General features: G+C 48.6%; 1 protein-coding gene across 1 annotated transcript in view; it reads left to right on the top strand.

Moving 5' to 3' along the window:
• wwtr1 (WW domain containing transcription regulator 1) overlaps positions 1-22,646 on the top strand; it is a 185,600-nt gene that overhangs the window by 122,322 nt on the left and 40,632 nt on the right. The window contains exon 2 of the mRNA XM_070883718.1: positions 2,144-2,268. Within this exon, the coding sequence (XP_070739819.1) occupies positions 2,144-2,268 (125 nt within the window). The remainder of the gene's footprint in view (positions 1-2,143; positions 2,269-22,646) is intronic.

Genomic DNA, 22,646 nt, shown 5'->3' with positions numbered 1-22,646 from the left:
TAACATACAGGGTAATGTATACAAGGGGAAGCTGGATAAACACAATGAGGGAGAAAGAAATGGAAGGTTATGTTGATGGGGTGAGATGGAGAGGCGTGGGAGGAGGCTGGTGTGGAGCATAAACACCGACATGGACCTGTTGGGCCCAATGGCATGTTTCGGTGCTGTAGACCCGATGTAACCCTCTATATAAACATAATGTTATATAAACAGCCCTAAATGTGTGCAATGTGATAAGGTAAATTGTATATACAATATATTTACTTTGTAGTCCACTTGCTATAGTAAATTTCGATTGGACAATGTGCCTGTGAAAGACCTTGAGGCTATTTTCTGTTGAATGGTTATAAGGAAATTGGGTGTAACCGTGGGAGATTTGTGCCTCTCTGTATTTAATACATGCGTGCGGTCTTATCTCAAAGATGAACGAGCAAGCATGTTGAGACAAGTTCTATGGCTTGCACAATGGAGCACGTGGAGGTAACACAACATTATACTTTTATTGGGTGGTAGCTTTGGAGCTTGACTGACACAAAGGTCAGTGCAGTCACAATGGATTGTTTTTTTTTCAAAATGAGAGCGATGGGCTGGGTGCATCAGAAAAAACGCCCAGAAAGCTCTGGTTTCTCGGTTGTGAGAACCACACGCACAGCAAGACTTCAATTGTGACCTGAAGTGAAAGAAAACAATACCAAAATATCTACCTTAATAGATTGCTTAACCCCACAGCTTGTTGAGGCATTAATGATTAATCCAGTATCATGGTAACACATTATGTTGGTTCTCCCATCCCTCCTTCCCAGGTGTCAGCTGTGGCTCAGCGGGTGGCACACTCACCTCTGAGTTGAAAGGTGCGTGGGTTCAAGTCTCACTCCAGAGACTTGAGCACAAATTCAAGTCAACACTCGGCAGTGCTGCACTGTCAGAGGTGCCATCTTTTGGATGAGACTTTAAACCGAAGCCCCCATCTGCCCTCTCAGGTGGATGTAAAAGATCCCATGGCCACTATTCGAAGAAGAGCAGGGGGAGTTATCCCCGGTGTCCTGATCAATATTTATCCTTCAACCAACATCACTAAAACAGATTATCTGGTCATTATCACATTGCTATTCAGGGCAGAGCTGGTCTCCAGTTGTCTTGGTTAACCCTTGCCACTGGACCAAAACCTAGCTCTGTCAAGCGGGTGTGGTGGCTGATGTGCAATGGCCACCACACATTAAAAAAATCCATGCACAGGCATCTTCCACTCTTCAAGATGTAGTTCAGGACCTGGAATATTAGGTCTGTTACGTTTAGAATAACTCCACAAGACTGTATATCTTAAGCTCAAATTGTTGTGACCTTGGTCTCTTTATTGTAACTCCAGAGTGAGAGGCAGCATGTTAGACTGCCTTTTATACCTGCTTGCCCAGGGTGTGCAGGTGACCCTTGGGTCTCCCACAGGTGCACCCCCCCGGTGGTAAGTCTTACACATTGGTAATGTTTACATACATAACACGGTCCTTCATTGAAACATCTGTGAACTTTTTGGCTTGGAAGCAAGTCATCCTCGATTCGAGGGACTGCCTATGACGATGATGATAATGATGATAATTCAGGGTGAGCTTGCTGTGTGCAAATTGGCTGCCTTATTTCCTGCATTACAACAGCTCTAAATTATTTGATGGGCTGTGAAACGCTTTGGGCAGTCCTGAGGTTGTGAAAGGCGCTATATAAATGCAAGTTCTTTCTTACTTTCCTCTCCCCTTGCCTCACTATGAGTTGCCAGGCTTAGCTGGGAACCTAGTTGAGAAGGCAGGCCAGAGGGAGCGAATATGAGAAAATCTGAAGTTGGGTCAACTTGATAGCTTCAAGACTCCCCGGAGGTGTCTCTATTAAACGTCTAAATTTGGGGAAAGATGTGCAGCTGGGAAATGTAATGAGGTGGGAGAAAATAATTCCCCAAATTGAGGAAAGAATTGCAGCGCGGTGTCCAAGAGCCTCTGGCTTGACAACTGAAATTCCTCCTCAAGCTCAGTAGTGTGTAAACACATCGCACGGGATGTATCTTAATGGATTTACAGCACGTACCTGTAATAATCTGATACGGGGGGGAGAAAAAGACCGTGTTGAATCTAACTTTTCATTCAATCATTTTTAACAGCCACGTCGACAGGATAACAACATGGCATGATCCACGAAAGACCATGAGTCAGATGAACCTGAACACGGCTGGCACATCAAACCAGATGCAGCAGAGATCCATGCCCGTGCCTCATCCAAATCCTGGTGAGTTCCCATTCCATGAGCACCATTCATTCCTTAAACCAGGTCTCGAACGCTGTTGCAGGAATGTTCGGCTTTAACAATCCAAGTGTCACTGTTAGACCATTCTGAGCATCTTTCAGACTGTGCTGCCTTTTTCCAACTCCCTTGTATCTCCAATGTACAGATTTTATACAAAATCCACAACTGACCGTTCAAGTTGAATGCACGGTGGAAATGTTCCTAAGCTCCCTTTCCTCGTAACAATATCTGTTGACACGCATTCGGGACTGTTTCATCTATCAGACCCCTGTCTATGGGTGGCTGGGACATCCTAGATCAGTGTGCAAGGCTTTGATATGCAGCACATCCCTTTAATTCTGGGCCCTGAACCACTCTCAGTAGTGTGGCAGTAGGTTGTAAGTAGCTGTTTGACCTGTTCATCAACCACTTCTTCTTGATCTACTGATACTGGTGTGATGACCCTACCTTCTGGTTGTAGTTACATTGGGCTCAATTTTCCCCAAAGCTTTTTTTTGGCATGCTTGAAGAGTTACACCCGATTTTTTGGGGGGGGCCTAAGTACGCCAAAAAAAAGTGTTCTAACTTTCCCCGTTGGATTTCTTCATTTTGGCCTGGCCTAACCCGAACTTTAGTTTTGGGGGTGGAGCCTTGATCTGCGCCAAAAAGATCAGGCTGCCATGGTAACCAGGGACACAAAGCGAGTTGAAACATTCAGCCAGCTCCCAACACATTAAAAGAATTGAAAAACACATAGCAGCAACTTACCTCCAACCCCACCAAAGGGCTTGCTGGTCCAGTCCCATTCTCGGTCCCCAGTCTGTCGGTCCGGTCCCATTCTCGATCCCCATTCTCCCGGTCCGGTCCCATTCTTGGTCCCCGGTTTCTCTCTCTCTCTCTCAGGAGGAAATCACTGGAGAAAATTGCGCCATAGTTTGCGACTGCTGCCTTTTGTTGGTTTTATACTGTTACGTCTTTCTTCATTTTTTGATAAAAAGCCCTTTGAATTCTACCTACTTAATGTACCTGGTGGTTTTACAGTTGTGTTGGATCAAAGAATTGTTGACTCACTGAGGAGAGTCCAAATTGCACTCAAACCTGAACACAGTCAAGCAGGACCTTCATTCGAACTCTGTAACCTCCCTGTGTTGGCCATCTAAAACTTGGCAGTGCTTTGCACGCCCCTTCATTTGTCCGGCGCTATTGCTTTCTTGAGCTTTGATTTTTCATGTTTTAATTTTTTTTCCTGAATGGAAAAAAATTGGGTGCCAAATGTATTTGCTTGATAATGATCGTGTTGTTGAGTGTTCCTCCGTTTACCAACCTGACCCTTTACCAGATAACAATGCCATGGGTGTTTCCTTCTTCTCTGTGATTTAATAAGGTATTTCTGTACCAGCGGCGAAACTTGAGAACCCTGCTGTGTGCCAATAAGGTTTCCAGACGTTAAGTCACTGAGATGAGAGAGAAGAGCTTTGCTGGATTTAGTCATTAGTAAGGCAAACAATAGGGTTGCCAACCCTCCAGGATTACCCTGGAGTCTCCAGCAACTAAAGATTAATCTTCTGGACACTGCTGCGTGCAAAACCCAGGAGGAAAATCATCAGGGCGTTAAAACAAGTGTTTTTTTATTTTCTTCAAACACTTTCACTTATTAATAATAAAAAATATTAGAGATGGGGAAAAAATGTTGTTTGACTGAGAGTCAAGAATCATCCAATCGGGTAACGAAGAGCCTGTTTGTTTCCCAGTTGGCATGAGAACGGCGGTGTGCCGTGAGGATGGACATATTGGGCGAACAGTCGCAGGAGCTCGGGGGCGGAGTGGCTCGAGGTCACGTTAAGAAACCTTCAGGAATACGTCCAACAAGAGTTGGCAACCTGAACAATCAAACAAGCAAAGCTGTTGTTCGATTGCATTTGTTTACCAGTTTCCTGTGGATAAGGCACTGTCTGGTGTGGTACTGAGCCATGTAGACCAAGATAATCCCAGGTTCGACCTCTGGCCAATACCGAGTTAGTTAATCTCAGCCGGGGTGGGAATAGAGGAGCCCTGATGAACAGCAGGGGACTTCTGCTGGTAAGTGACTACATGTGGTTGTGATTCTTCACCGTGGATAAATTGCCCACTGATGCTCACTGTCCAGGCTCTCACATGAAGGATGGCCATTTCATCAAGGAGGACCACCAGTACCCTTATCAACATAGCCCAGCATTGGTCATCTCCTGCAGGGAAAAAGGAGCAAGGGAAGGAAAATGAAGTGGAGTGTGTGGTGTTGGATGCCTAATGGATGTGTAACACCATGGGATATTAGGATGTGGAAAGTTCACTGTCCATTAGGTTTAATGGATAGAAAATGGTGGGCAGTGTGCCCGCAATGTCCTGAGATGCACAGCTAGTGGACAAAGCTTCTTGCTGGCTGTATGAACTCGCAAAATCAACTCTGGATTGATGCCTATGGTTTACTTAGGCTGAGTGCTCAATCTGTGCCAAGTCATCATCATAGGCAATCCCTCAGAATCAAGGAAGACTTGCTTCCACTCTAAAAATGAGTCTTTAGGTGGCTGAGCAGTCCAATACGGGAATTACAGTCTCTGTCACAGGTAGGACAGATAGTTGTTGAGGAAGGGGTGGGTGGGACTGGTTTGCCGCACGCTCTTTCCCCTGCCTGTGCTTGATTTCTGCATGGTCTCGCCGATGAGACTCTAGGTGCTCAGCGGCAAATAATAGGAGAGGAAATGGGGAAGGGAAGAACATGGTAATAAGTAAAGCTTCAGTGGTGATGGAAAGAAAGGAGAGCAAGTCTGACTCGGGCACTCTGGCACCAATCTTAGCAATTGCTATAGACCAGCATTGGCCATTAAAGCCAATGAGAATGGTTCAGGTGGATTATTAAAAAGGTGTTTCTTCATTATTATCCTTCTGTACAGGGTGGTTATGTTACTGGACCAGTCATCACAGAGGCCTGGAATATTAATCCAGGAGAACGTGAGTTCAACTCCCACCAAGACAGTTTAAGAAATTGAATTCAGTTTATAAGAAATTCTGGAAATATACCAGTAAAAGGCATCATGAAGCTGTCAGATTGTCGTAAAAATCGGCAAGACCATGCAGAAATCAAGCACAGGCAGGGGAAAGAGCGTGCGGCAAACCAGTCCCACCCACCCCTTCCTCAACAACTATCTGTCCTACCTGTAACAGAGACTGTAATTCCCGTATTGGACTGCTCAGCCACCTAAAGGCTCATTTTTAGAGTGGAAGGAAACAGGCCGTCCTTATGTGGTCTGGCCCATATGGAACTTCAGTCCCGAACCAATATGGTCGACTCATACTTGCGCTAGTAAGCCACTCCGTTGACGAAGGCGGCCCACCACCAACTTCTCAAGGGCAACTAAGGATTGGGCAATAAATGTTGGCCTTGCCAGCGACTTTACACATCCTGATGTTGAATGGAAATATTATAAACATAGCGCTGTAGGGTTAGAATGCCTAAAGCACACTGTCCTTGCTTTTCTCATTGTCACATTCTTGTGTGACTCGGCTATATTTTGCAATTGTCCGCTCATGTCGTGGAGGCTCGCTTGGTGAGAACACTATTTTGCTAGAACTGGGCATGGACTTTAGCGCACTAATCAGTTGAAAATTGGGAGCGCCCAATGAGGACACTGGCCACCTGGCTCATCGTCCAATCTATGCTCGATCCAAACTCGGAAACGGAGCCTCACAAAATTCATCCCGTGATGTGCTTACAGCTGGAAATGTCTTTTCCTGACCCAACTTCAGTGGGGTTAGCATGGACTTGGCATCACTCCAGGTAATGGGATGGCAGGACTGACATATAAGGAGAGACTGGATCAACTGTGCCTTAATACATTGGAATTTAGAAGGATGAGAGGGGATCTCATCGAAACATATAAGATTCTGATGGGACGGGACAGGTTAGATGCGGGTAGACTGAAATGAGGAGAAACTTCTTCACTCAGAGAGTTGTTATTCTGTGGAATTCCCTGCCGCAGAGAGTTGTTGATGCCAGTTCATTGGATATATTCAAGAGGGAGTTAGATATGGCCCTTACGGCTAAGGGGATCAAGGGGTATGGAGAGAAAGCAGGAAAGGGGTACTGAGGGAGTGATCAGCCATGATCTTATTGAATGGTGGTGCAGGTTCGAAGGGCTGAATGGCCTACTCCTGCACCTATTTTCTTTGTTTCTATGTTTCTATCAAAGATTTGTACTAGCAGTGGCTCAATAGCAACACCCTCGGCTCTGAGTCACAAGGTCGCGTGTTCAAGTCCCACTCCAGGAACTTGAGCACATAAATCTAGGCTGCCACTCTAGTGCAGTGCTGAAGGAGTGCTGCACTGTTGGAGGTGCCGTCTTTCAGATGAGATGTTAAACTGAGGCCCTGTCTGCTCTCCCAAGTGGATATTAAAAGATCCCATTTTGAAGAGCAGGGGTGTTATCTTCGGTGTCCTGGCCAATATTTATCTCACAACCTACATCAGTAAAAACAGATTATCTGGTCATTATCTCATTGCTGTCCGTGGGAGCTTGCGGTGCACAAATTGGCTGCCGTGCTTTCTACATTATGACAGTGACTACACTCCAAAAAATACTTCATTGGCTGGGAAGCGCTTTGGGATGTCCTGAGATCATGAAAGGCGCTATATAAATGCAAGTTTGTTCTTTCTCTGTTGGAGTGGAAGCAAAGAGATTGTCTTGGTCTCGGTCCAGCCTGTAGGCCATGTATTCCAGTAAGTGCTCGGGCCGTGTTTGCCTGCCAATAGAGGTGGAAAGCCAGAGTGAATATACAGCAAAGGTTTCTAACTTGAGCAGACACACCTTCCCCTCGGGTTCAAATCCTTGCATTGCCAAACACCCTGCCCGTCTGTGCAACGAGTGCTCAAAGCATAAAGTCTTCGCGCAGTAAATTATTTCCAAATGTGAGTTCAGTTCTGGGCCTCCTGTGATGAAATGGAAAATGTGTTAGTTAGTCTGCTTGTTTATCATTTTCTTTGTTTTTAATGCTGACGGTTCCCCACAGACGCACAGGGAGAAGCTTTTAAAGGCCTTTTTAAAGTTTATCAGGGATATTTCTTTTAATGCCGCCAGTTGTTGTGATCTGGAGTGCACTGCCTGAAAGGGCTGTGGAAGCAGATTCAATAGTGACTTTCAAAAGGACGTCGGCCACCTGAGGAAAAGTATGTTTGAAGACCTGGCTCTCAAACCTGCCACCAAGCTCATGGTCTACAGGGCTGTAGTAATACCCGCCCTCCTGTATGGCTCAGAGACACGGACCATGTACAGTAGACACCTCAAGTCACTGGAGGTATACCACCAATGATGTCTCCGCAAGATCCTGCAAATCCCATGGGAGGATAGACGCACCAACATTAGCGTCCTCGACCAGGCCAACATCCCCAGCATTGAAGCACTGACCACACTTGATCAGCTCCATTGGGCAAGCCACATCATTTGCATGCCAGACACAAGACTCCCAAAGCAAGCGCTGTACTCGGAACTCCTTCACGGCAAACGAGCCAAAGGTGGACAGAGGAAGCGTTACAGGGACACCCTCAAAGCCTCCCTGAAAATGTGCAACATCCGCACCGACACCTGGGAGCCCCTGGCCATAGACTGCCCTAAGTGGAGGAAGTGCATCCGGGAGGGTGCTGAGTACCTCGAGTCTCATCGGCGAGAGTGTGCAGAAATCAAGCGCAGGCAGCAGAAAGAGCGTGCGGCAAACCAGTCCCACCCCCCCCTTTCCCTCAACGACTATCTGTCCCACCTGGGACAGGGACTGTGGCTCTCGTATTGGACTGTTCAGCCACCTAAGGACTCATTCTAAGAGTGGAAGCAAGCCTTCCTCGATTCCGAGGGACTGCCTATGATGATGATCAAAAGGAAATAGGATAAACGCTCAAACAGGAAACATTTGCAGGGCTGTGGGGAAAGGGTAGGGCAGTGGGATTAATGGGATCACTCTTTCAGAGAGCTGGCACAGGCGCGATGGGCCGAATGGTCTCCTTCTGTGCTGTATCATTCTATGAACCAAAGGAGGACCTCGAATAAAATAAAGAGTAAAAAAGCCTTCATTTATTGAGCACCTGATTGTGTCTCCAAGAAAGAACTACAAGGCAAGGAATCAGTTTGATAGGCCAAGGCTGTTGGTTTTCAGGCAAACGTGGCAGGCATTCTTTGCACAGCAAGATCCCACAGTTCACAAACATTGAACGGTTAATCTGTTTTTGATTGTGTTGGCTGGGGGCAGAATGTTGGTCAGGGCACCACGAGAAGCCCCTGCTCTTCTTGGAAGAGTGCCTTGAGATCTGGCAGTGTCAGCGGTGGCCCAGTGGGTGACACCGTTGCCTCTGAGTCAGAAGGATATGAGCACATAAATCTAGGCTGACACTCCAGTGCAGTGCTGAGGGAGTGCTGCGCTGTCGCAGGTGCCATCTTTTGGACGAGACGTTAAACCGAGGCCCCGTCTGCTCTCTCAGGTGAACGTAAAAGATCCCATAGCAGTATTTGGAACAAGAGCAAGGGAGTTATCCCGGTGTCCTGCCCAAAATGTATCCCTCAATAATCAACCCTAAAACAGTTTATCTAGTCATTATCACATTGCTGTTTTTGGGAGCTTGTTTGTGCTCAAATTGGCTGCTGTTTCCTACATTACAACAGCGACTACACTCCAAAAGTACATCATTGGCTCTAAAGTGCGTTGAGACGTCCGGTGGTCGTGAAAGGCGCTTTTTAATTGCATTTCTTTCTTTTCTGTTTCATCTGAACCCCTGGAGCAGACAGACAGGGCTCATGTTTAACATTTATTCCAAGGAAGGCTACCTCCGACAGGGCTGCACTCTCTCAGTATTACAGTACAGTGTTGGTCTAGATCACGCGGGGTTTATATAAGAACATAAGAAATAGCAGCAGGAGTAGGCCAGGTTTGAAGCCGTGTCTTTCTGATTCAGAGGTACGAGTGAACTAAGCCAGGCCAATGCCAAGCAACTTGACTGTTCGTTCTTTCCCCCTCCCCCCAGCCCCCGCCACCCAATACCCTGTTGTACTGTAAGATCTACGGGTCGAAATTCGGTCCTGCTGTGTTTGACGCCGTGACACTGGCTGAGTGCTGATTTTAACGCCAGGCGGTCGGTGCTGCCTGAAACAGCAAAATTCCGTTTTGACGCCTAAAGATGAGGGAGCAGCGCTCAAAGTGGCGTTGCACACTCATCCTCGGGTGCCAACGGAGTGGTATCTCAGGAGGCCAACCGAATTTCCCTACAATAGGCTGCCGGCATGCGAGATGAAAAAAATGGGCAAAAAAGTTCCCCACGCTTTCCCTCACCTACACTTCCCCAGTGGTCCGATTAATACACATGGGCATTGTTTATGTGTGTGCGTGTCTACACATGGGTATTGTTTATGTGTGTGTGTGTCTGTCTACACATACCACACATACCATACCACACATATCATACCACGCATACCATACCCAACCATACCATACCAACCATACCATACCACCCATACCATACCAACCATACCATACCACCCATACCACACCAACTATACCATACCACCCATACCATATCAACCATACCATACCCAACTATACCATACCCAACCATACCACACCCAACCATACCATACATACCATACCATACATACCATACCATACATACCATACCATACACATTGTTGTGTTTCAGTTGTCACTTAGTTGAGAGGGCCGCCCCGACCTGTGTAAGAACACCACTCCAGATCGGGGCTATAAATAGAGCTGGAGCGCCGGGCCCTGGAACATCGTGGGTGAAGGTGAGGCGAATGAAGGTACGCGGCCCAAAAGAGCCGAGGGCCCAGAGGCAGCACGGGCCAGCCAACATTGCGATATATGTGCGCAATAGGTCCGTGCGCAGCAGAGCAAATCCCCTTGCCATTGGATAAAGACCTAGCTCTGTCAAGCCCGTGTGGTGGCTGGTGTGCAACAGTCACCACACGTTAAAAAAATCCACGCACAGGCATCTTCCACCCCCTCAATTGAAGTTCATGACTGGAACATCGGGTCATTCATTGAAACATCTGTGAACTCATGTGGAAGCAAGTCATCCTTGTTTGAGGGACCGCCTATGATGATGATGACACATGGGTATTGTTTATGTGTGTCTGTCTACACATACATATTGTTTATGTGTGTGTGTGTCTACACATATGTATTATTTATGTGCGCGCGCATGTTGTTTGCGTGTCGGGGAAGTTAAGTGAGAACATATAGTTGATGCTGGAGCCTGGAGTTGGTACCAGGGGCTTATTACAATGGAAGGCCTTTTATGGCTCAGTTGTATTTCCTGAGGAAACTTGTCAAGATGCTTTGGGCTCAGTTGTTTCACGGGCAAAGTTCAGCTTTAGGGTATTATTTTAAAATTTTCTTCCCACCTAGAAATGCCAGGAATTCACCAACTGCTCTTGTGTTGTATGCTTTTCTCCCAGCCCCCGCTCTTTTCCACAGGGAATTCTGTATAAAAGTTATTCACGGAACAAGACCAGCTTCATATTACACTCCATTTTCAGGCAGCCTTTATCTGCTGAAATCCACAGCCCTCATTAATTGTTCGGTGTCTCTGTGCAGTGTCTGTCAGCTCTTAACATGGCCAGAATCGCATTAGGCCATGGGTGGCTCAATTGGTAGCACATTTGCCTCAGAGTCGGAAGGTTCTGGGTTCCAGTCCCACTCCAGATATTTGAGCACATAGTCCAGACTGTCGCTTCAGTGCTGCGCCGTCTTTCGAACACGGCCATAAACCGCGGCTGCATCGGCCCTCCCCGGTGGACGTTAAAAGATTTCACGCCACTATTTGGAAGAAGAGTAGGGGAGTTGTCCTGGCCAATATTTATCCCTCAATCAGCAGATTGTCTGGTCTGATGCGGCTTGGAATGTCACAGAGAGCTGAAATCTGATTGGCTGCCCACACCTCAGATTTGGGGAAATGCCCTTGTGATCCCTAATTTTACTGAAATGGCCTCGAGCATACAGATCCCGCACCGATTCCCAGCAGGGTGCCTGATTTACTGCCATCAGGGCGAGGTAAATGTTGGGAGTGGCATTCATGGTTGGTGAGAACCGAGACCGATTAAAAACCCAATTAATCACATGGACGGGTTGCATTTTGTTTTCAGAGTGACAGATGTAAAAAGAAAAGGTCACACCTTTATAACTTTAATTACTCCATTCAAGGCATATGGATGAGACTACCTCGTAATAGGCTGGCTTACAGCGATATACAATTCTATCTTGAGTGGCAGCAGTGGTGGTGTTGTGAGCAATTGAGGACTGGTGGTGACTGCCCGCCATCAGGGTTGCCAAATCGGGTTGGACATATTCCTGGTGGTTTCATCACATGATCTCGCGCCTCCAACAGCCCTGCTCCATCAAAAACAGCCTTTTCCCATTTCCCAAACTTTTTTATATAACTAATAGTCAAAATGTTCAAAGAAAATGGGGAGGGGGGGAAAACGCAGACAATACTTTTTTTAATGCCCCTATGATTTTTCTCCTAGGTTTTGCTCATAGCAGTGTACAGGAGAATAATCCTAGGGGGTTGGCAACCCTACCTGGCATCTATAAGCGGGGCTGTGGTCTTGCAGCTGAGATAGAAACATAGAAACATAGAAAATAGGTGCAGGAGTAGGCCATTCGGCCCTTCGAGCCTGCACCATCATTCAATATGATCATGGCTAATTATGCAACTTCAGTATCCCATTCCTGCTTTCTCTCCATACCTCTTGATCCCTTTAGCCGTAAGGGCCACATCTAACTCCTTTTTGAATATATCTAACGAACTGGCCTCAACAACTTTCTGTGGTAGAGAATTCCACAGGTTCACAATACTCTGGGTGAAGAAGTTTCTCCTCATCTCGGTCCTAAATGGCTTACCCTTTATCCTTAGACTGTGACCCCTGGTTCTGGACTTCCCCAACATCGGGAACATTCTTCCTGCATCTAACCTGTCCAATCCCGTCAGAATTTTATATGTTTTTATGAGATCCATTCTCATTCTTCTAAATTCCAGTGAATATAAGCCTAGTCGATCCAGTCTTTCTTCATATGTCAGTCCTGCCATCCCAGGAATCAGTCTGGTGAACCTTCGCTGCACTCCCTCAATAGCAAGAATGTCCTTCCTCAGATTAGGAGACCAAAACTGAACACAATATTCAAGGTGTGGCCTCACCAAGGCTCTGTACAACTGCAGTAAGACCTCTCTGCTCCTATACTCAAATCCCCTAGCTATGAAGGCCAACATGCCATTTGCCTTCTTCACTGCCTGCTGTACCTGCATGCCAACTTTCAATGACTGATGTACCATGACACCCAGGTCTCCCTTTCCCAAATCTGTCACCATTCAGGTGTGAAGGTAACGTAGCCAGCTCTGTGTAGCATGGCATGGGAGCTGCCTTATAGTGTGGAGGGTGGGGGGAGATCACCGAGGAGTTCAAGTCCAAGAAAAGGAGCCTAAACACTTTGTTATTTCCCCCGCTTCAGATACACACTATAGGAACAGGTGTAGGCCATTTATTCCCTCGAGCCTGTTGCACGATTCAGTGAGATCATGGCTGATCTGTGACCTAACTCCATATACCCGCCTTTGGCCCATTGTGTAACTATGCAATAGCAACAACAACTGGAATTTATATGGAGCGCTTTCAACGTAATGAAAAGGTGCTTCACAGGAGAGTAATCAGACGAAAATTGACAGCGAACCACATAAGGAGATATTAGGACAGGTGACTGTAATGTATTTGCTTCATGGATTCTTTGCTTAAGAACTAGTTGGTTTATTAACAAAGGTTTAACAATCACACTACACTGTACCAGTTCATCCACTAGGCTCACAACTGCATACCTCATCGTGGATGACCTAGACCCAACTGACTGGGGTTTTATTGAGTCTTGTAAGCATCATGTGACTGGCTAAGCCAATCACAATGCAACAGCTCTACAAACCTGTGAGCATACTCACGGTTGCATACATTACTGAGCCCAAATGCTTTGTGAGAGAGGTAGGAAGGTTTCAAGGAGTGACTGAAAGGAGGAGGGAGGAAGCTAGAAAGATTGAGGGAGAAAATTCCAGAGCATAGGGCCTCGGTGGCTGATGGCACAGCCGCCAATGGTAGAGCGATTAAAATCGGGGATGCATAAGAGGCCAGAAATAGAAGAACCCAGAGACCTCGAAGGTTGTAGGGCTGGAGGGAGTTGAACACTCCAGAGCACTGTTAGATGGGTAAGTAGCCTGTAGGTGTCTTATTGATGTATTTTTCATTGTGGGAGGGCGGGCGGGGGGGAGGGGGGCAGCGTGGGGGGAGAATGGTGCTGTGGTCTTGCTGAAGGCATGTGTCCCTGGTAGGGGGCCCAGTAGCCATAGAGCTCGACCCCGAAGCAATGCCAGCCCTTGCAAGTCCCCCCTGGCCTCTATTATTCCCACGCAGTTGGACTGGGAGCTTAGGCAGGACTGGATTCTTTTTGATAATGTACTACTGAATCCAAAGCCCTCCAAACATCCCGATGAGAGGGAGGGATGGGATTTATGGTTTATGTGCTCAGTGGATCTTTTTGGTCTTCTTGCATTCTGCTACATGTGAAACATAGAAACATAGAAAATAGGTGCAGGAGTAGGCCATTCGGCCCTTCGACCTGCACCACCATTCAATAAGATCATGGCTGATCATGCAACTTCAGTACCCCATTCCTGCTTTCTCTCCATACCCCTTGATCCCTTTAGCCGTAAAGGCCACATCTAACTCCCTTTTGGATACATCTAATGAACTGGCCTCAACAACTTTCTGTGGTAGAGAATTCCACAGGTTCACCACTCTCTGAGTGAAGAAATTTCTCCTCATCTCAGTCCTAAATGGCATACCCCTTATCCTTAGATTGTGACCCCTGGTTCTGGACTTCCTCAACATCGGGAACATTCTTCCTGCATCTAATCTGTCCAGTCCCGTCAGAAGACTGGGAGCGATTGTTTCTATCGAGCTCCATCCATTTTCTGTGGGGTGATGAGTGATGGGCCATATATTCAAAGCAGAATGAGTGATTGTAACTCCGAATGGGTAATGCTTAGCGGGCTAGAACTTTATATATCACTGGTTAGGCCTCAGCTGGAGTATTGTGGACAATTCTGGGCGCCGTATTTCAGGAAAGAGGTAAAGGCCTTAGCGAGGGTACAGAGGAGGTTTACCAGGATGATACCAGGGATGAGAGACTGCAGTTATGAGAAGAGGTTGGAAAAGTTAGGAACGTTCTCCTTGGAACAGAGAAGGTTAAGAGGAGACCTAATAGAGGTTTTCAAAATGATGACAGAGTAGAGAGAGAAAAACTACTCCCTCTGGTGAGTGGGTCAATAATCAAAGGTCTCGGATTTAAAATCATTGGCAAAAGATCTTTTTTAAAATATTCATTCTTGGGATGTGGGCATCGCTGTCAAGGCCAGCATTTATTGTCCATCCCTAATTGCCCTTGAGAAGCTGGTGGTGAGCTGCCTTCTTGAACCGCTGCAGTCCGTGCGGTGACGGTACTCCCACAGTGCTGTTAGGGAGGGAGTTCCAGGATTTTGACCCAGTGACGATGAAGGAAGGCCGATATATTTCCAAGTCAGGATGGTGTGTGACTGGGAGGGGAACGTGGAGGTGGTGGTGTTCTCATGTGCCTGCTGCCCTTGTCCGTCTAGGCGGTAGAGGTCGCGGGTTTAGGAGGTGCTGCCGAAGAAGCCTTGGGGAGATGAGGAGAAACGTTTTCACTCGGAGAGTCTGGAACACTCGACCTGAAAATGCGGTGGGAACTGATTCCATCAATAATGTTAAAAGGGAGTTGGACAGGTGCTGGAGGGTGAGGAACTTACAGGGTTACGGGCAAAAAGCGGGGAAGTGGGACTAAGTGTTATGTATGCAACCCCAGGCAACCTGTATCATACCGCCACCAGAAGGCATACCTGTTGGAGTCCCAAGGGATCCCAACATCCCTTGGGAGCACTGTATATAAGCAGGCCTCCCATGCTGTACCGGCAATCTGGAGTTTAAAAAAAGGTCACACTTACTCATTGTCCACAGTACTTAGTTGCATCACTTTATTATGAGCGTAACACTTTCAAAGTGCCAGCACAGGCCCGACAGGCCGAATGGCCTCCTGCGCTGTAAGTTTCTATGATTCTATGAATTGACCTCACAGCTCAAACCAGGTTTGATCACCATGGAATCATTCGAAGTTGTTTAATGAGGATTTGGTAAAAAAAAAATCATAAGTGTGAGAGTTTTTTGTGGTTTAAAAACTGAGGCAAGGGATACTCAAAAGTGCTGATTTGAACTATGGGCCAGAGTGTGGCCTGCGGGAGTGGCAGAGCGAGTGGGAGGGACCAGTGACGGTGCAGGCGTGAGGCCTGGGCCATTTTGACTCCCGGGCCACATTACCATTTCTCCGATTGGATTTCCGCCAAACCCGGCTGGAATCGCCGACTGGCCGGTGGGCTTGGAGTGGGATTTGGGGCGGCAGGAGGCTGCCGTCGGGGATCTGAGGGAACGGTTCCCCGGCCTAAGGTAAGTGCTGAGATGGGAGATGGGGGGTTGGGGTTGTCCAGAGGTGATCCTGGTCAGGGGAGGTGGAGGGAATCCTTGGGGCAGGGGAGAGCCAAGTTTTCTGTGTCCCTTCTGGCCCTGCTCCTGTCTCCCGCCAAGCTTCACTGGCAGGTCCGCCATTGCACGTGCCTTGCGCGACCCGTAGTTATAATCGCGTCTGGGTCTGAATGACATCATCGGAGCCCACCGTTTAAATATTAATGAAGGCCTCACCTGCCTGTGGTGGCCAGCCTCCTCCACGGCCGGAAACAGAGGGGTTAAAATGGTGGCAGCCATCCACTCCATTTCCGCCGGGCGTAAAGGTTAAAATCAGGCCCAAAGTGTGTACAGTACTCATCATCATAGGCAGTCCCTCGGAATCGAGGAAGACTGGCTTCCACTCTTAAAATGAGTCCTTAGGTGGCTGAACAGTCCAATACGGGAACCACTGTCCTGTCACAGGTGGGATAGATAGTCGTTGAGGGAAAGGGAGGGTGGGACAGGTTTGCCGCACGCTCCTTCCGCTGCCTGCGCTTGATTTCTGCATGCTCTCGGTGATGAGACTTGAGGTGCTCAGCACCCTCCTGGATGCACTTCCTCCACTTAGGGCGGTCTTTGGCCAGGGACTTCCAGGTGTCGGTGGGGAGTTTGCACTTTGTCTGGGAAGCTTTGAGGGTGTCCCTGTAATGTTTCCTCTGCCCACCTTTGGCTCGTTTGCCGTGAAGGAGTTCCGAGTAGAGCGCTTGCTTTGCGGTGTTGGATCTCGTCACGTACTTACAGTACACACAGTCCTACAAATTCCCTGGGAGACTCACCAACATTAGCATCCTCGACCAGGCCAACATACCCACCATTGAAGCACTGACCACACTTGATCAGCTCCGCTGGGCAGACCACATTGTTCGCATGCCAGACACGAGACTCCCAAAGCAAGCGCTCTACTCGGAACTCCTTCGCAGCAAATGAGCCAAAGGTGGGCAGAGGAAACGTTACAAGGACACCCTCAAAGCCTCCCTGATAAAGTGCAACATTCCCACTGACACCTGGGAGTCCCTGGCCAAAGATCACCCTAAGTGAGGAAGTGCATCCGAGAGGGCGCTGAGCACCTCGAGTCTCATCGCCGAGAGCATGCAGAAATCAAGCGCAGGCAGTGGAAAGAGCGTGCGGCAAACCAGTCCCACACACCCCTTCCCTCAATGACTATCTGCCCCACCTGTGACAGTGGTTGTGGCTCTCGTATTGGACTGTTCAGACACCTAAGAACTCATGCTAAGAATGGAAGCAAGTCTTCCTCGATTCCGAGGGACTGCCTATGATGATGATGAAGTACATGCTTTAAGATGTTACTGTCCCTTAGGATGAGGTGACAATGTTTGTTTTCATTTAAAATGGGAGCTGCTGAAATAACCCTCAAACCCTCAATACACTGGGTGGAGTGGTGTGGGGCGGGGGGAGTGGTGTGGGGCGGGGGGAGTGGTGTGGGGCGGGGGGAGTGGTGTGGGGTGGAGGGAATGGTGTGGGGCGGAGGGAGTGGTGTGGGGCGGAGGGCATGGTGTGGGGCGGAGGGAATGGTGTGGGGTGGAGGGAGTGGTGTGGGGTGGAGGGAATGGTGTGGGGCGGAGGGAGTGGTGTGGGGCGGAGGGCATGGTGTGGGGCGGGGGGAGTGGTGTGGGGTGGGGGGAAATGGTGTGGGGCGGAGGGAGTGGTGTGGGGCGGAGGGAATGGTGTGGGGCGGAGGGAGTGGTGTGGGGCGGGGGGAATGGTGTGGGGCGGAGGGAGTGGTGTGGGGCGGAGGGAGTGGTGTGGGGCGGGGGGAATGGTGTGGGGCGGGGGGAATGGTGTGGGGCGGGGGGAATGGTGTGGGGCGGAGGGAGTGGTGTGGGGCGGAGGGAGTGGTGTGGGCGGAGGGAGTGGTGTGGGGCGGAGGGAGTGGTGTGGGGCGGGGGGAAATGGTGTGGGGCGGAGGGAGTGGTGTGGGCGGAGGGAATGGTATGGGGTGGGGGGAGTGGTGTGGGGCGGAGGGAGTGGTGTGGGCGGAGGGAATGGTGTGGGGCGGGGGGAATGGTTTGGGGCGGAGGGAATGGTGTGGGGCGGAGGGAGTGGTGTGGGGCGGAGGGAATGGTGTGGGGCGGGGGGAGTGGTGTGGGCGGAGGGAGTGGTGTGGGGCGGAGGGAGTGGTGTGGGGCGGGGGGAAATGGTGTGGGGCGGAGGGAGTGGTGTGGGCGGAGGGAATGGTGTGGGGTGGGGGGAATGGTGTGGGGCGGAGGGCATGGTGTGGGGCGGGGGGAGTGGTGTGGGGCGGAGAGAGTGGTGTGGGGCGGAGGGAGTGGTGTGGGGCGGGGGGAATGGTGTGGGCGAAGGGAGTGGTGTGGGGCGGAGGGAGTGGTGTGGGGCGGGGGGAGTGGTGTGGGGCGGAGGGAGTGGTGTGGGGCGGGGGGAATGGTGTGGGGCGGGGGGAAATGGTGTGGGGCGGAGGGAGTGGTGTGGGGCGGAGGGAGTGGTGTGGGCGGAGGGAGTGGTGTGGGGCGGGGGGAGTGGTGTGGGCGGAGGGAGTGGTGTGGGGCGGAGGGAGTGGTGTGGGGCGGGGGGAAATGGTGTGGAGCGGGGGGGGTGCGGGGTGTTGTGAAGAGGGAAGATTCTCCTTTCCTTTATGAAACTCCAAACATCTTCACAAATCACTGAATCTCCTCCCTTGTTCAGTGAGCTCATTACAATAATTAATTGAACAATCCTTTGTGTCCATTGTGTTGCCTCTATAGGTAGGAACAGACATCCAGATAAATGTCCCCGCCTGCCTTTCTCGTTATGAGTGATCAAAGGCTTGTAAAGGGTTTCAAAAGTGCACTTTCCCAATAGTTCTGTCAACTTCGAAAAACTGGAAAGGCGTGTTTAACCAGTCCTGAAATACAATAGCAGTCAGATCGAAGTGAGATGCCCAACATGGATCAATGGCAGCCTGGATGTCCCGGTGCGAGATTCTCTGTTAGGCAGTGTAGGTTCAAGTTCATGTACCAATAAAAGCCGCTAAAGGTTTGTCCGTTCTGGGATGTCAATACAACAACAGCAACATGTATTTATATAACGTCCTTAACGTAGTGAAACGTCCCAAGGGCTTCACAGCAGTGTTACAAGACAAAACAAATACATTTGACACCGAGCCGTAAAGGAGAAATTAGGACTGGTGACCAGAAAATTGGTCAAAGAGGTAGGTTTTAAGGAGCGTCTTAAAGGAGGAAAGAGAGGTAGAGAGGCAGAGAGGTTTAGGGAGGGAGTTCCAGAGCTTGGGGCTAAATTAGAGTGACTCACACTGGAAGCCAAGATAAAGTCTAATTCACCCACATCCCCAAACTACCACAACAATACTTTGCATTTATCTAGCACGTTTAACGTAGTAAAACATTCCAAGATGCTTCAGAGGAGCGTTATCAGACAGAATTTGACATCGAGCCGCATAAAGAGATCTTAGGACAAGGCTTGGTCAAAGAGGTAGGTTTTAAGGAGCATCTTAAAGGAGGGGAGAGAGGTGGAGAGGTTTAGGGATGGAGTTCCAGAGCTTAGGGCCTAGGTAGCTGAAGGCACGGCCGTCAATGGTGGAGTGATGAAAATTGGTGATGTGTAAGAGGGCAGAATTGGAAATGATTGGGTGGAGAGCGCGGGGCAAGAGAGGCCCAAGATTTCCTTGCCCGACCCGGAGGAGCACGCTTGCTCCTCCAGCTGGCCGATAAGGGAACTTAAAATGTTAAAACTTAACCTTGCTGGGCCTCTTCTGGCCCATGATCCACCTCCCGACACGTTTGACGTCACGGCTCCTCCGCTTAGGCCTCTGACTAAAATTCCCGATCTGCCTTATGCCTAATTTTGGGCTGGACTCGGGCCTACTGCTTGGGACACACATACTCTGTGCCAAGGTGCCAATTTCAGGCTGGAAAGCGGGCCTAGAGGAGCATTCACCCCCGAATATTTTCAGTCCTGGTCTTTGAGAACCCATTTCAACAACAAACAATGCTCCAAATGACATAAGAACATAAGAAATAGGAGCAGGAGTAGGCCATACGGTCCTTCGAACCTGCTCTGCCATTTAATACGATCATGGCTGATCCGATCATGGACTCAGCTCCACTTCCCTGCCCACTCCCCATAACCCCTTATCCCCTTATCGGTTAAGAAACTGTCTATCTCTGTCTTAAATTTATTCAATGTCCACAGCTCTCTGAGGCAGCGAATTCCACAGATTTACAACCCTCTGAGAAAAGAAATTTCTCCTCATCTCAGTTTTAAATGGGTGGCCCCTTATTCTAAGATTATTCCTTCTAGTTCTAGTCTCCCCCATTAGTGGAAACATCCTCTCAGCATCCACCTTGTCAAGCCCCCTCATAGTCTTATACGTTTCGATAAAATCACCTCTCATTCTTCTGAATTCTAAGGAGTAGAGGCCCTACTCAACCTTTCCTCATAGGTCAACCCCTTCATCTGACCGATACCAGACCTGACCGAAGTAGCTATTATGGACTTTGCATGCGTTGCACAGTCTACAGATGGTACTCTATGCAGTCGTTCAGTGATATCGACCAGAATTGCTAGTTAAGGTTTCCACTATCGGTAGTTGTTTTTGCACAAATTTCTCTAAACTAGAAGCAGACTCATGGGTGACTCTCGTGGTGTTTCCGTTTAAACAGGGCCAATGCCTGAAGGGTGGGAACGAGCAGTGACACCTGAGGGAGAAATTTACTTCACCAACCACAAAACCAAGACAACCTCCTGGCTCGACCCAAGATGGGATCACCGCAGCAGTAAGAACCAATAACACTTCTAGCAGACCCAGTTGCACATTCCTGTACATCCGTACACACAATGTGTTCCACAGCTTTGCTAGGAACCTGAACCGTGCACGTCCTTGGCACGGTGTTTGAGACAGTTTTTTATCTGGGTGGCCAGCCAGTGGCAGATGGCACAGGTCCAGCACAGTGCGGAGCTCCCTTTGTATTGCCACTGCTGACAATGCCTCTCAGCCTTCTCCCCGCATCAGTGTTTGCCCGCTCTCTATTCCCATTGGTTCTAAGCCGGCTTTTGCTCAAATTGGAGCTGAATTCAGGGCAGTTTTATGGCATGGGCTTGTGCCCGCTGGGAAGTGGATGGAGAAATGGCCAATTGTCCGTCACCTGTTTGTGGACTCTTCCATCTTCCATTCCCTCTTCCAGGCCTGGATCTGAACCCAAGTCGCCCAGGTTGAAACGGGACAGTTCTCCAGTGCTCCCCCATGCTATTTGGTCCCCTAACTAAATACTTCTACATTTTCCTGACTTCTTGCTGTAGTTTAATATCAAATACAACAGTTGAGAAGATCCATGTGTGAGCAAAGGTACAAAGAGCGATTCCAAAATTAAATGTTTTTTGCTCCGTGCTAGCTTACTGGCTTCACATTCTGGAACCAGTAAGAATTCTATTATGTGATGTAGGGAATATTTTAAAAGTCGATTGTGATCTGATAAAGGAGGCCAATTTCTAGGCCTTCTAATCTGAAGGCACAGGCATAAGATGGAACTGAAGTTGCAATAAGATTGTTGGGCCTTCCAAACACAATATTTGCCTTGAAAAGATCATTCTACAGGACAGCCATCAAATTCTCAATGCTATAGAGGCAGACATTTATCTACTTCATGGGGTGCAATCATTGCTTCCATATCTGTGTGTCTCGTGCTTTCAATCAGTGGCCAGAGACCAGCCTGACAGCAGATATTCTGAATACCACCTATCTCCAAAGTCATGCTCTCTCTGCCTTCTGCCCTTTATAGGCTCAATTTCAAAATTCTCATCCTCGTGTTCATATCCTTCCATGGCCTCGCCCCCTCCCTCCTCAGACCCTACAACCCTCCGAGAAGTCTGCGTTGCTCCAACTCTGGCCTCTTCATCCCACTCTTGGCGGCAGTGCTTTCAGCCGTCTAGACCCTAAACTCTGGAATTCGGCCTCTCCTCCCTCCTTTGAGAGGCTCCTTAAAACCTACCTCTTCAACCACGCTTTTGCTCGCCTGTCCGACTGTCTCCCTCTTCGGCTCGGTGTCTGATCATACTCCATTGACGCGCCTTGGGACGATTTACTACATTAAAGACGCTATATAAATGCAAATTATTATTGTGTTGTATCTGGGGAAGATGTTCCATGCAGAATTTCTACCTCATCGCTCCTCTTACAGCAGTTTTAGAGCATGAACGATAGGAGATAAAGAGCATTGAAGGATGACAATAACGCTATAGATATCTGTCATTAAGGTTATGCAGCAATTCAGTGAAACACCTTTCTCCTTTAATGCAAAAATGATGAGGGTTAATTTTGGGAGGTTCCACCAGTGGTTTGGGGCCTTGTAAAATGTATCCCGCAGCGTGACTAATTTGGCAAATGATTGAGGCGTGTGTTATTTCTGTCTCTTTTGGTCACTTCACCTGCGTGAGACGATAGCTCCCACCCCTCCTTATCAATGGTAGCACGCAGTTAGCCAGTGAAGTAGAATCATCAGACATCATCAGTCTTTGGAAGCATATCCAAGAAGCCCTCCCCTCCCCCATCCCAAAGCATGGGTGCATCAGAGAAACTAAATGGCATTTAGTTCTATTTGAGTGTATGGAATTGTGGATGGACTGTGCGATTGTGATGTTAGGGACTTGCAGAAGGGAGTCTGCATCTCCCTCAAGTCCCAGCGAGCAATTTCTAAGCATGAATCTGTGGCAGTGACGGATTTACACGACTCTTTCTCTCTTTTTTTTTGGAGAGCCAGGGCTTTGAAG

This window comes from Pristiophorus japonicus, chromosome 6 (genome assembly GCF_044704955.1).
Source record: "Pristiophorus japonicus isolate sPriJap1 chromosome 6, sPriJap1.hap1, whole genome shotgun sequence".
Taxonomy (NCBI): Eukaryota; Metazoa; Chordata; class Chondrichthyes; family Pristiophoridae; genus Pristiophorus; species Pristiophorus japonicus.
This window is presented reverse-complemented; position numbering and strand designations above follow the sequence as displayed.